General features: G+C 39.3%; 1 protein-coding gene across 1 annotated transcript in view; it reads right to left on the bottom strand.

The window, feature by feature from the left end:
• LOC150087173 (ATP-binding cassette sub-family F member 1) overlaps positions 1-15,140 on the bottom strand; it is a 276,369-nt gene that overhangs the window by 46,363 nt on the left and 214,866 nt on the right. Inside the window, exon 13 of the mRNA XM_090371867.1 lies at positions 8,952-9,022. Coding sequence (XP_090227993.1) covers positions 8,952-9,022 — 71 coding nt within the window. The remainder of the gene's footprint in view (positions 1-8,951; positions 9,023-15,140) is intronic.

Here is a 15,140-nt window from a genome sequence, read left to right as displayed (position 1 = left end):
GATACACTTAAATGGAAGGGATGCAAGAATATTTGCTGACGCTATTAAGATAGCATTAGGTGGGTTCAGAAACTGCTAGCCTCGGGGTGAAGATACACAAACTAATAAATTAACAGTAGCTGCAGGCAGAGGTAAAAGAGATTCTTGCACTGCTTCTACTGGAACATGCAGTATTCAGATCTGTTAGGGGGCCCACAGTGGAACAAGCAAATACATGGGATATATTTGCTTGTTCTTTACTTATATAAACTCTAAAAGGAAGGGGATGAATCTGATTGGTCCACTTGACATCAGTGGTTCGACTGTTGATGATCCTGCTCAGATAGCAAACAAACTGAATGAGTATTTTGCATCCATTCACACATGAGCAGTTATTAAAGTTTGAAAATGGCAGAAGGTTATCAAATTGTAGCAGGGTGCTTAATGATCTTGTAATAACTGAGAGAAAAGTGGAAGAGAAATTGTTGAAGTTAAACGTAAGAAAAGCACCTGGGGTGGATGGGATCTATCCAGTTATATTAAAGGGGGCAGCAAAGCAACTAAGCAAATGCTTAGCCATAATTATGAGAGCATCCTTGGACTCAGGGGAGGTCCCCACGGACTGGAGATGTGCAAATGTATCCACAATTCACAAAGGGGGATCGAAGGGGTGACAGGAGTAATTACAGACCAGTTAGTTTAACTTCTGTTCCGGGTAAAATAATGGAGTCACTGGTTAAAGATGCATTGCAGGATCATCTAGACAAGACTGCAGCAATAATTCAGACACAGCATGGGTTTGTTAAGGGAAAGTCTTGCCTGACAAATTTGATAGGATATTATGATATGGTTACAAAGGAACTGGATGCAAAAAATGATTCCGATATCATATATTTGGATTTCAGGAAAGCTTTTGACATTGTTGTGCATGAAAGACTATTGTACAAATTGGAGCAGAATGGTATTAAGGGTAAGTGGCTACAATGGATAAAAGGATGGTTGAGTGGGTGAAGACAGAGAGTGGTAATCAATGGGTGCTGCTTTTCGTGGACTAATGTTATTAGTGGAGTCCCACGGGGTTCGGTGTTGGGTCCACTATTGTTTGTATATTTATCAATGATATTGATGAAGGTATATCAGGTTTAGTGTCGAAGTTTGCAGATGATACAAAGTTTAACAAGGTTGTTAATGACAGTAATGGCAGTGTGCTACTGCAACAGGATCTAGAAAATTTAGGCAGATGGGCTAAGAAGTGGCAACTGAAGTTTAACCTTGACAAATGCAAAGTACTGCATATGGGTAGAAGTAACCCCAGAGAAATGTACCAACTGTGTGGTACTACACTTACGGTGATAGAAAATGAAAAAGATCTGGGAGTAATTGTGCAGTCAGGTATGAAGTATTCTGAGCAATGCAGATAGGCTTCCAGGGCAGGTCATGGAGTTTTGGCAATGATATATAGGAATTTTACTAGCAGGGAAAAGGAGGTGATTGTCCCTCCGTATAAGGCAATGGTCAGGTCACACCTTGAGTACCTCATTTTAGGAAGGATGTAGATTTGCTTGAGTGTGTACAGAGAAGGGCAACAAGATTGGTGAGGGGAATGAAGGGATCCTCTTACCAAGAGAGGCTTAAGTTCTGCAAATTGCAGTGGCTGGGGACTAGGCACCTGCACAGTGATCTGATTGAGGTGTATAAGGCCTTGAATGGGTTGACCACGCTGAATTCTGATAGGATCCTTCCAATCGTTCAGATTACAAACCTAAGGGGACATAAATTCAAATTAAGAAAAGACAGATGTAGAATAGATGTGTGGGTGGTTAATTGCTGGAACAAACTTCCATCTGTCATTGTGGAAGTTGATAGGTTAAATAAATTTAAGGAGGAACTGGACAGGCATTTGGAGGGAATGGTGTGGGGTTTTTTTTTTGTGGCTGATGCTGCATAATACTTGCTTTCTTGCATCACGTGCCACCACCACCACTACTACTACTACTACTATTAGGGTTACTAAGAATAAAATTAGTTGCAAGTATACTTGCATATATATATATATATATATATATATATTAATGCTAGGAGCCTAGTGAATATATTTGTTAAATTTGAAGTACAGATCAATTCAACAAATGCAGATATTCGGGAGTTTTCAGAGACTGTTTTTTCCTTTTTTTTTTTTGGTAGTTCTTGGCGCATCGGCTTCTGTGGCCATAGCGCACCTCCCAAGGTTTTTTTTTTGCAGTACTTTGATCCAAGCCCGAGGAGGGATTCGAACCTGCAACCTTTGGGTTTACTGGTTGTAAAGTTTTAGACAACCCGGCTGATGTTGCAGATGAATTAAATAGGTACTTTGCATCTGTCTTTACTGACAAAAGCTCCTTTATGTCAAAAAGAGGCTGCACGAATAAGGTTGAGCCATATGAAATTAGTAATGTCTTAATTACAGATGATTGTTTATTAGAAAAAAATTTCAGCATAACGCAATTAAGGCTCCCAGAGTTCATGGCATATACCCTGTAGTTTTGAGAGAGGGCGTGAGGGAGTGTATTGAACAATTGAAGTTAATTAAGAGGGCATCTTTGGACTCAGGGGAGATTCCTTTCGATTGGAGAAGTGCCAATGTACCACCAATATAAAAGCAGTTCCAAGAGTGAAGTTGGTAACTGCAGACCGGTTAGTCTGACTTCAGTGGTAGGAAAAATCTTGGAAGCAATGATTAAAAGTGAAATGCAGGGAGATTTAGATAGATATAGCATTTGGAAGGACACACAACATGGCTTTTTTAAGGGTAAATGATGCTTACCTAACTTAGTAGGCTATTTTGACACAGGTATTCATGAGTTAGATTTAGGGAATAATTTCAACATAGTTTTATTTGGGTTTTAGCAAAACATTTGACTTGGTTTTCGTGAGAGGTTACTGTACAAGCTTGAACAGGTTAGGAATACTGGTGAGATTCTCAGATAGACTACTGTGTAGTTGCAGGGCAGAAGGTTGTGATTAATAGATATTCTTCAGATTGGTGTAATATCAGGAGTGGGGTCCCTCAAGGATCGGTCCTTGAACTACTGTTGTTTCTCATTTTCATAAATGATATTGACAAAGGGACAGAAAGCATGATGTCAAAATTTGCAGATGATGTAAAGATTGGCAGAGTCATTAATGATCAGTGCCAAGCAGGATGACTTTAACAGGCTTCAACATGGTCAGAGAAGTGGTAGGCTGAATTAAAAAGTTGGGGAGGAAAAGGAGTTACAATACAGGCAGATATGAAGTTTTCTGAACAGCAACAAGCAGCCAGTAAAATCCATGGTGATCTATCGATGATTTATCAAACACGATCCTATGGAGTTAGGTAGATCATAATTCCAATGTAAATGGCAATTGTAAGACCACATTTGGAATACTGTGTTCAAGTATGGAGACCTCATCTGAAAAAAGACATTGAGCTTCTTGAAATGGTCCAAAGATGGGCAACTCAAGTGGTGAGATCGGAGGAATGACTCTGATTATGTGGACTACAGAGCTTAGCAGCCAGGTGCCTCAGAGGTGACTTGGTTCAGATTTATAAGACTCTGAGAGGGATAGTGAAAATGAAGGTGGAATTCTCATTGTTCTAAAGAATTCCAGAACTAGGGGTCATAAAATCAAATTACATGGATTGAGGTTTAGATTAGATTGTAGGAAGTTTTCATTTAGCCAGCAAGTCATTGATTGCTAGAACAAGTCACCCTCACAGGTAGTTGAGGCTGACAGTTTGAATAAATTCATAGGTCAAGTGGATAGTTACCTGTGTGAGAAGGGAAGCATATAATTTGTGTTTTCTTATCTACTTGGTTGGGTTTCCCCCCCCCCCCCCAGCAAAAGCCTATGGCTTCCTTGCACTATATGGCAAATGCTATTACAGAAAATATAGACATAGTAGGAGGTGGGGGGGTATGCTCTCAGTTAAGAAGCACAAAATCAAAGGCAGTCCATACAGTGGAAAATGGCAACCAGTGCAATATTCAGTCAGTTCAGTGTGACATATGCAATAGGAAAACAAAAATTGGAGTAGGAATGTAGCCCTAATTCTAAGCCTAAGTCTGCTGACGAGGCCACTAGGAGACGGTCATGTTCAAAACCGCTAAGTGGATTTTTCTGATTTATTGATTTGAAATTATTGTTTTTCTAAAACTTTTGATTTAAATTTAGTAGTATAACATTATTTTGTGATTTTTTGATTAATTTGGTGTATTTATTCTTTACTCGGCCTTGTAATTGCATAAAAGTATCGGTAAGGGTATCCATGTGTTTGCAACTCCGCTAAACGAGAAGTTCTTTAGCCATATTTAGCCTTAGCCGCTTGATTGAATATTTTTTACATCGAATTATTTCTGTAAGTAGCTTATAGACCGAGTAAGGATAGTTAGTTTATTCTGAATTGAGACAGCGAGATTTGAAAGTTAATTAATACTTAAGTGTCCGTAGATTCACCATTCGTAACTTTCCCGCCTTTGTGATACGATAGTTATATACCGTACTAGATAGCGTTAGATGAACTTCGTTGGCAGTTAAATTGTACTTTTAAATAAATACATATAACGACTTAGATTACAAACGTAATATAATTATATTTAACATAATTAATAACATAACAATTAATTATAATTAATTAATAAATTGAATCATGACTCAGACCAGAGCAGCAAAGCAAAAGGCTCAAGCTAATGGAAGTGCTGTGGCTCAGAGCAGAACTGAGGGGGGCAGTTGTCCTCTGACTCACAGCCTTATAAAATGCATTGTTTGCTTGATGTTTGCAGAGCAATCGGGTACGGGACATGATACTGCCATGGGGGATGTCTTTGTGTGTGCGTGATGCAAGGAGTGTATCGATATCATGCAACAACTCAGCGTTCTTGTGGGTCTATATGAGAGCTTGAAGGACAGGGTGGATGCCCTCAAAGAAACTAAATTGAGGGGCTCATCAAGCTCTCAGCTGCCCACATCAACGCCAGAGCTTGCACTTGGGCATCACGTGACACAGAGACAACCCCCAAGGCAGAATGCGCTGGTCCCAAAGGAACTGGTGACTCTATTGTCAGGGAAACGGGGAACATGCTTTGTAAAAAGGATAGGTGGAACAGGACCAGGGTATGTCTGCCAGGGGCAAAGGTTGATGACGTTGTAGAGCGAATATCATCTTTTAAGGGCACAAAAGGTGATATAGTTGTACATGTTGGCACTAATAATATTAAGAGTAGGAGACCGGCAGAATTACTTAACAAGTACAGGTCACTGTTGAACAAAAGCCGGGAATTAGGGTTGAATTTGAAGGTGTCTGCAATTCTGCCCAGACACGATAGGAGGGAGTATATGATGAGAGCCTTGTCGATCAATTCGGCCCTCGAAAGATTGTGCAAGGCTCAAGGGGTAGAATTTTTTTCAGCCTGGACTGTACTTGTTAACAGGAGAGATTGCTTCTACAGGGATGGGATACACTTAAATAGAAAGGGTGCAAGAATATTTGCTGATGCTATCGAGGCAGTGTTAGGTGGGTCGGAAAACTGCTAGCTTGGGGGGAGACAAAGACCAATAGATTGACAGTAGCCACTGGCAGAGGTGAAAGAGATTCTTGCACTGCTTCTATCAGAATGAGCAGAAGCCTGAAAAGCAAGATGCATGATATTTCAGAGACTGCTGGGAGCCATTGCGGTACAAGTAAACACATGGGTTGTGTTAGGGTAGCTAAGAACAGAAACAGGTGCAGGTATACTTGCGTGTACACCAATGCTAGGAGTTTAGTAAATAAATTTGATGAATTTGAGGTATTGCTCAAAACATCAAAGGCAGATATTCTTGGGATATCAGAGATGTGGTGTCACACAGATATAAGGGATGCAGAACTGCAATTTGGGGAGTACAACGTCTACAGAAAGGATAGACAGGATAGGAAGGGGAGAGGGGTTATGCTATTAGTTAAGAAACACATAAAAACCAAGGAAGTGAAGCCAGTCGACATCACTGGACAGTGCAGTGTTGAGTCAGTTTGGTGTGATATAAGCATTGGGAGATCAAAATTGAGAGTAGGAGTGTGCTATAGGCCTAATGACTCTGATGAGTATAATAAGAAACTGTACAGGGAAATAGAGTGGGCCAGTAAATCAGAGAGTCTTATAATGGGGGATTTTAATTTCCCAGATATTGACTGGAATTTGTGGGTTGGTCACTCACACACTAGCAAGGCTTTTGTGGATTTATTGGATGACTGTTTTCTACATCAGCATGTTCGGGAGGCAACTAGAGGGAGTAATACTCTTTATTTGATTATCAGCAGTGATTCTTCATGCATTAAGAATCTGCAGATAAATGAACCACTAGGTGGCAGTGATCACAGTGTGTTGAAGTGGGATTTACTCAAAGAGGTAACTACCATTAGGGGTAAAGGGAAGGGTTATTGCTTCCGTAAAGGCGACTACGATGGACTGAGATAGTATTTAAATTCTATACAGTGGGACCAACTGATGATGTTACCAACAGCAAATTCAAAATGGGAAGCATTCAAAGAACTTATCTTGGAAGCTACTAGGCTTTACATACCAACTAAGAAATATTGTTCAAGGTTTAGGCCAAAATGGATGTCAGATGAACTAATGAGGCATATGGCAGAGAAGAAAAATGCATGGGATACTTACAAATTAACACATGACACAGAAGCCTATGATAGATACAAGTTGATATGCAACCAAGTAACAAAGGAGGTTAGGCAGGCGAAGGCAGATTACGAGAAATCCTTGGCAAGGGATGCAAAGAAAAACAGCAAAGAGTTCTTTACTTATGTAAACTCTAGCAGGACGGGGATGAATCAGATTGGTCCACTTGATATTGATGGGTCAACTGTGGATGATCCTGCTCAGGTAGCTAACAAACTAAATGAATATTTTGCATCGACATTCACACATGAGGAGTTATTCAGCGAGGGGAATGCCAGAGGTGTATTCAACTCTAGCAGTAAGCTACAGAATCTTGAAATAACTGAGAGTAAGGTGGAGGAGAGGTTGTTGAAGATAAACACAAGAAAGGCACCCGAGGTGGATGGGATCTATCCAGTTATATTAAAGGAGGCAGCAAAGGAAGTAAGCAAACCCTTAGCCATAATTATGAGAGCTTCCTTGGACTCAGGGGGGGGGGGTACCCATAGACTGGAAATGTGCAAATGTGACCCCAATTCACAAAGGAGGATCAAAGGCTGACACAAGTAATTATAGACCTGTGAGCTTAACTTCTGTTCCAGGAAAATTAATGGAGGCACTGGTTAAAGAAGCACTGCGGGATCATTTAGACAAGACTTCAGTTATAGCTCGGACACAGCATGGTTTTGTTAAGGGGAAGTCTTGCCTGACCAATTTGATTGGATACTATGATGCAGTCACAAAAGAACTGGATGCAGGGAATAGCTTTGATATTATATACTTGGATCTTAGAAAGGCTTTTGATACTGTTGCACATGGAAGCCTGCTACACAAATTGGAGCAGTGTGACATTGGAGGCAAATTGCTGCTATGGATAAAGGGGTGGTTGAGGGGGAGAAGACAGAGAGTGGTAATCAATGGACACTGCTCACCGTGGACTAATGTTATTAGTGGAGTCCCTCAGGGCTCAGTGTTGGGTCCATTATTGTTTTCTGTATTTATAAATGATATTGATGATGGTATATCAAGCTTAATGTCCAAGTTTGCAGACGATACAAAGGTTGGCAGGGTTGTCAAGGACACTACTGACACTATGCTACTGCAACAGGATCTGGAAAGGTTGAGCAGATGGGCTGAGAGGTGGCAAATGAAGTTTAACATTGACAAATGTAAAGTACTACATATGGGAAACAGCAACCCCAGAGCAACGTATCAACTCTGTGGTACTACACTGACAGTGGTAGAGAATGAAAGGGACTTGGGGGTGGTTGTGCAGGCAGATATGAAGTTCTCTGAGCAGTGCAGACGGGGTGCAAGAGTAGCTCATGGAGTATTGTCAATGATATACAGGAATTTTTCCAGCAGAGATAAGGAAGTGATTATTCCCTTGTATAAGGCAATGGTCAGGCCACACCTAGAGTACTGTATACAGGTCTGGAGGCCTCATTTCAAGAAGGATGTAGAGCTGCTGGAACGAGTACAGAGAAGGGCAACAATATAAGTGAATGGCACAAAGGGGTGCTCTTATGAAGAAAGGCTTAAGTTTTGCAAATTACAGTATCTGGAGACTAGGCACCAGCGAGGTGATCTGATAGAGGTGTATAAAGCCTTGAATGGTTTGAGCATGCTCAATGCTGATGGGATTCTTCCTCTAGCTCAGAAAAATCACCTGAGAGGGCATAAATTCAAATTGAGGAAAGACAGATGTAGGACAGACGTGCGGAAATTTGCCTTTAGCCAGCGGGTGGTTGGTTGGTGGAACAGACTTCCATCCCTTGTAGTGGAGGTTGATAGCCTAAATAAGTTTAAGGCTCAGCTGGACAGGTATTTTGAACGAACAGTGGGGTGAAGTGGAAGTGGGTTTTTTTTTTTTTTGGCTAATGCTGCATAAGCTTGCTTTCTTGCATCAAATGCCTCTACTAATGCTAATGCTAATTGATTGTAATGAGTATAAAGAATAGTTGTACAGACATAGTGGGCCAGTAAATCACAAGATCTTAAAATGGGGAACTTTAACATTCCAGATAGTGACTGGATCCTGTAAGTTGCTCACACACACTATAGCAAGACCTTTTGTGAATTTAGTGGATGACTGAGAGGCAAGTTAGAGAGACAACAAGATTTTCCACAAAATCTTGTTGCCTCTCTAACTTGTGGAAAATCTAAAACTAGGATATCTGAGATAAATTTAATTTAAGAGAAGCACAACATATTTATACATATTTATATCAATTTTTTATTTTATTACTATAAACATTCAGCAATTTTTAATAAATAATAATTTAAAATGTATATAATTACCGGTGTCAGTTCGGCAGTAAGTAACTTTAGAAAAGTACTTTTACCAACACCATTTGGTCCCACAATAGCAACTGCAAAATAACACTGAATTATTTTTAATTCACATAATATATTTTTTAAATATTTAAATTAATTTGAATATATCATTCACTTTTCTGAAAGAAGAAAATCTGGTATGTAAAACAGTGATATTTAAAAAATTATTCAAAAGCAGTTTTCTTTGCTGCTTTTTTTGGCTTTTGAAATTTCTGAATAATAAACAATCTTTTTATCCCCTTCTCCTTCAAAAAAAAAATAATGCATGATTCTGATAAGTTTCAAATATTTAAAAAACTCAGTGTCAAATATCAATTTCGAAGAACACAGAAACAAAAATTATCCATGTTATCAAATTTTATTCATACAAGTATTTTTAAAGCACAAAAGTGACATCTGAAGAAACTGAAAATTGTTTTGCTGATGATTTGCAGAACCCATGTATAAAGACTATCTTGATGTGTATTTATGGTTGGAGCTTCCCTTATTAGATTCCAATAGTAACCAACAAACTTGGATTCCATCTTCCTTAGCTCCTTATCATATATACTAGTATCTTGGAGGAACTATTTCTCCAAGCTTATCACTAACAGACTCCAATTATTTGTGGGGAAAACTTTACCTGATAATGAAGAAAGTATAGTTTTAGTGATATACAATAGTGGACAAAAAAACTGCATCATTTGTGAATTTTGAAAATAATGTGTTTTGCGCTGCATTGTGGGTTGCAGAAATGTTTGAAATGCATTTGTTAGATGGGATATATTTCTCTCTGTGAAAGAAATCCAATAAAAAGACTCCACCAGGTACATCTAATTGCCATAAATATCTTCCCAAAGGGTAAAATGCGTAATTAATAAAAAAAGAGAAATCATGCAAATGGCAATCATGACAACCAAACATACATTTTATTGCAAGCTACGTGTACAAATTGATAGGACAAGTTAACGTAACAGTATTATATACTGTAAATCAGCAAAATAAGTCATCAATATTTTGTTGTTCCTCCTTGAGCCTTGCAACGATCTGGTGATCTGGCATAGAGTAAATCAACTTCTGGATATACGGTTGCCCAATTTCGTGGTACCACACCCTTACAATGCTCTCCTGCAGCTGAATCTTACTTGTTGGCTTCTTCTGAGTGATTTTAGACGACATTATCTTGGTGTCAACTGAACATATGGAGACATGCTTACACCTCCGCAAAACAGGATATTAATGAGCATGTATACCCTTTCAACGCCGTATTTATAGAAACGGCTGAAATCAAACAGCTGTAATCAAACAATATCGTATACATTTCACTATAAATGTTAGTTGTTTTAAGGTGATGCAGTTTTTTTTCCGACACTGTATTTCTGAGATATGGACTTCAATGCTAACATTCTATAATAACAGGTTCTTGAAAATGGAAATATTGGAATCTACTTTGCTAAACAGTAAAAGGAATCATCATCTCTATATTCATATTCCAAACCTACATGGAAATGCCACCTCAGAGACAGTGCACACTTGTTAGGAACTTATGCTGTTTCAAATATCATCAAGTGGGTTAAGACATTCCCTAGGAATAGATCCTAACAGGTATTCTGGAGACAAAAGTTATATAAAACCGAACAAAACTTATAATTCGCGAAAAATATGTATAAGGTCAGCAGTTCAGATCAATTACAATTTATGTGGCACAGCCACATGTGGTCGATGCCAGTAGTGAGCGTCGTGTGGCTCGTCTCGTGCATCGCTGCTGTTAAGAGACGAGCTGTGGCTCGTCTCGTAACAGCAGCAATGCACCAAAGTTGCCAGCTAACCATCGAGCAACGTCGGAATAACAAGACCAATATTTATATGAACTTAGTGTTTAGTGTTATATGACAAGCAGTACCAGGATCTCCCCATAGTGAACACAGTGTCATATACAAACTTTGTAAAGGACAGAGAGTGATAGTTTGTGTAGTATTAATGATCAGTTGTGTTATACTGTTCATCTGACCAGGTGGAACACAGTCTACTCCCTGTTGCCCGTCCATCAGCGCACGGAGCCGGGCCAGAAAGTAGAGAGGAATAAGTACTCTGGAGGGGGAATCCCAGAGTCACCTGAGCTTTCCAGGGAGGGCTCAGAAAAGGGGAAAAAAAAAATAAAAAAAAAAAATAATAAAAGATGTTTTTTTGAAGAGGATAGGTGAGGAAACAAGAACAGAAGGGAATTACAGTTGTTTAGTGGTGAATAGAAGGAAGACCACCAGATTGGTGGTTTGTGAGAGAGAAGTACAGGTGGGGGTCCATTATGGCTCCCACATTTAGTCGAAACTAAAGAGGGAGCTAGTAGGGGGGAAGAGAGACCACACAGGGTGTAGTTTGTGCTTTGTTGTTTGCATAAAAAAAAAAGAACGAAAAACAACTCTTACAATAGAAGTAGAAAGTAGTTTTATTTTACTGCTGGCATAAAATACTGTTATTATCAAATGTATCAGCATAAGAATAACATAAAACTTAAATATGAAGTCTTTCGTAAAACTTTCAACATTTTATGTTCACCTTAGTTATTAGTCAGTACTTGTTGTTGTTGTTGTTGTTGGGTTTAACGACACAAAGGCTACTTGGGCCATATTGTGTCTTCTAATAGTGAATATGAAATAATATCTATATTTTATGATATATTTGTATCCGGTTTAGGAAAGTATATAGTTCCTTTTTATTAGAATCATCTCCCAGAATCTGCAATAAATTTATTGATGACTGTGTTTTAGCAACTGATTTAAAAGTATCTAAGCGGATGTTCTGAAGGTGGGGACAGTCCACTAACAAATGGCGAATGGTCAGTTGTACTTGACATGATGTACATTGTGGAGCGCTGTCATTAGTTAATAGATAGAGGTGAGTGAGATAAGTATGCCCAATCCTGAGCCTTCCTAAAATTGTTTCTTCTCATCTGCTTTTCTGGAAGCTGGAGGGCCACAGCTTTGGTTCTGGTTTTATTTGGAATAATTTGTTTTCTGGATAACTTCTCCAGATTAATGACCAGCTATTGTAACATGCTTTATGGATGATATGTTTATAATCAGTATATGGGGATCGAAAAGTCTGCAAAAGAGTAGTATCTGGTTGTTTGGCTGCTAGATCTGCTCTTTCGTTTCCTGCTATCCCAGAATGACCTGGAATCCAACAGAATGTTACAGTTTGGTTTGACTCGTTACACACAAGTAATTTAGAATGGATTTGTTTTATTACAGGGTGAGAGGAGTTGGTATTACTATTTATGGCAGAGACAGCACTGAGCGAGTCAGTGTATATTATGGCAGACGAAATTAGAAGTTGAGTAATATGCCCTAGAGCCAAGTTAATAGCATAAAGCTCAGCAGTGAAGATACTGCATTCTACAGGTAATGAGACAGAAGTGCTGAAAGATGGAAAGATCGCAGCAGCGCCTACTTGGGTCTCAGTTTTCGATCCATCTGTATAGATCTTACAGGCCTGTGAATTAAAAGCAGAGTGAGCTTCATGTAACTGTGCGATATTGAAGGGACACAAGGTGTTCTTTCCCCACTGTTGGAAATAGTCATCGTAAATTGCAGGGATATTTGTCCACGGTGGATCAGGAGGTGTTATGTCCTGATATATATTGTCGATTGCAATATTCCACGTTTGAGTTAGTTCTTTAAGTCTAAGTGCAGCAGGTCTGTTTTCATTTGGTTTACTGTTGTAAAATGAGTCCCATTCGGTGTTGTACAGACATCTCCAATTCGGGTGGTAGGGAAGACTGCGGATTTTTGCGGCATACATTAAAAGCAATGTTTTCCTCCGAAGATGTAAGGGAGGTTCGTGGGCCTCAATGTAAAGGCTCTGGACTGGGTATGTTCTGAAAGCCCCTAGAGAAACTCGAAGGGCACTGTGCTGGATGGTATTTAATCGTTCTAATGTACTCTTCCTCGCAGAGTCATACACTGAAGAACCGTAGTCCAAACGGGATCTGATGAGAGCTCTATAAATATGGATAAGCGTATGCCGATCAGCGCCCCAAGACATGGATGACACACACCGAAGGATATTCAATTTCTTCAAGCAGATGGTACGAAGATAGGCCACATGTGCTTGAAAGTTCAGTCTTCTATCTAGAATCAGGCCAAGAAAGCGGACAGTGTTAACCAGAGGAACCGACACATTTTTTATCTTTAACTCAGGATCAGGATGAAATGACCGGAGTTTGCAGAAATGAGTGGTAGTGGATTTCTGTTCAGCAAGATGGTATCCATTGCGTAAAGTCCACGATTCTATTCTGTTTAGAGTAATTTGTAACTGTCTTTCGATAGTATTCATATTTTGTGATTGGCACGATATGGTGAGGTCATCTGCATACATATATACTTCAATAGTTTTTGGAAGATCTTCCAATATATTGTTGACCCTAATTGCGAATAGGGTTGGACTCAGTATAGAACCCTGTGGGACACCCTCTTCTTGAATATGAGATGCTGATAGGAAGTTTTGATATCTGACTTGAAAGGTACGTAACTTTAAAAAGTTCTGAATAATTTGAGGGAGATAGCCTCTCAACCCTAACTGATGCATATCTGTGATAATACCATGACGCCATGTGGTGTCGAATGCTTTCTGAATATCCAGGTTGACCATAACTAAATGTTGTCTCCTGATGAAGGCGTTACGTATGTTGGATTCAATTTTGACAAGTAAATCTAGGGTGGACCTGTTTTTGCGGAAGCCATTTGGTGATCAGAAAGCAGATTTTGGGATTCAAGAATCCAGGTGAGCCTCTTATGCACCATCCTTTCGAAGGTCTTGCCCAAACAGCTTGTCAATGATATTGGTCTGTAATTTTGAACTAGAGATGTATCTTTTCCCGGTTTTGGTATTGCACAAATATAGGAATGACGCCATGAGAGAGGATATGTGTTTTCTGAGAAGATCCTATTATAAAATAGCAATAGTATGTACAGATCAGCTTCACACAGATGTTTAAGCATTCTGTAGCGAATGCCGTCTGGTCCTGCTGCACTATTTGGAGATTTACTCAAGGATTCTTTGAGTTCAGCTATAGTAAAGGGCTGGTTATATGGAAGTGGGTGATTAGTTGAAAAATTCAATTTTTTTCGTTCTTCATTAGTTTTAATTCTCTGAAAAGCAGTCACATAAGTGGTTGAGGCGGAAGTATTATAGAAATATTCTGCTAAAGCATTTGCGATGTCAGTAGGAGAAGATAGGTCCTGCCCATTCCACTGAATTATTGGAGACTGTAGAGGTAGAAATTTTCCATTGAGAGCTTGTATTTTTTTCCAGATAATCCGAGTGTCAGTATTTTTGTTAATAGTTGAGGCGAACTTAATCCAGGAGTCACGTTTTGCTTTTTTCCTAATTTGTCTTGCTTTGGCTCTCAGTTTTTTGAAAGCTATAAGGTTGGCAGTAGTGGGGAATTTGCGAAATTGGTTCCAAGCACGGTTTTTTTCTACTTTCGCTATGGTGCAATCTTGATTCCACCAATGGTTTTGGTGTACCCGCTTGCTCTGGTTGGATTTTGGAATAGACATTTCAGCTGCTGATAATATATGGCTGGTAATGTGTTCGGTTACTTCATCAATATGTTGTTGCTGTACATACTGTTTGTTTAATAGGACACAAGTACAGTAGTTTTTCCAGTCTGCTTTGTGGAAATTCCAAGATATACGGGCTTTGGGGCATGATACGACCTGTGTTTGAAGTGAGCTGATGATTGGAAAATGGTCACTGTGGAATGGATCGTTCAACACCAACCATTCCATACTTGGAAAAAGAGATGCTGAACAGATAGATAAATCTATGGCAGATGTTGTGCCTGCAGGTAATTGAACATACGTTGGAGAGCCAGTGTTTAATACAGTCAGATTATGGTTATCTAGGAATGTTTCAATTAATTGGCCTCTCTTATCCATAGTGGAGGATCCCCACAATGGATGGTGACCGTTAAAATCACCGAGTAAACAGACAGGAGGTGGCAGTTGTGTTAAAAGGTTGTCAAGTTCAGTCTGGGTACAAGGATAATTAGGTGGTATATAAACAGATGCAAGGGTTAATGATATTCCCATTGCTATCCGAACTGCTACAACTTCTAGGGAGGTTTCTAGTTGGAGATGTCTTGATGGTATGGTAGTTTTGACAAGAATA

This window comes from Mastigoproctus giganteus, chromosome 4, assembly GCF_048544385.1.
Source record: "Mastigoproctus giganteus isolate SK-2022 chromosome 4, ASM4854438v1, whole genome shotgun sequence".
NCBI classification, from domain to species: domain Eukaryota; kingdom Metazoa; phylum Arthropoda; class Arachnida; order Uropygi; family Thelyphonidae; genus Mastigoproctus; species Mastigoproctus giganteus.
Note: the sequence above shows the minus strand (reverse complement) of the source record. Positions and strands in the feature narration are given on the sequence as shown.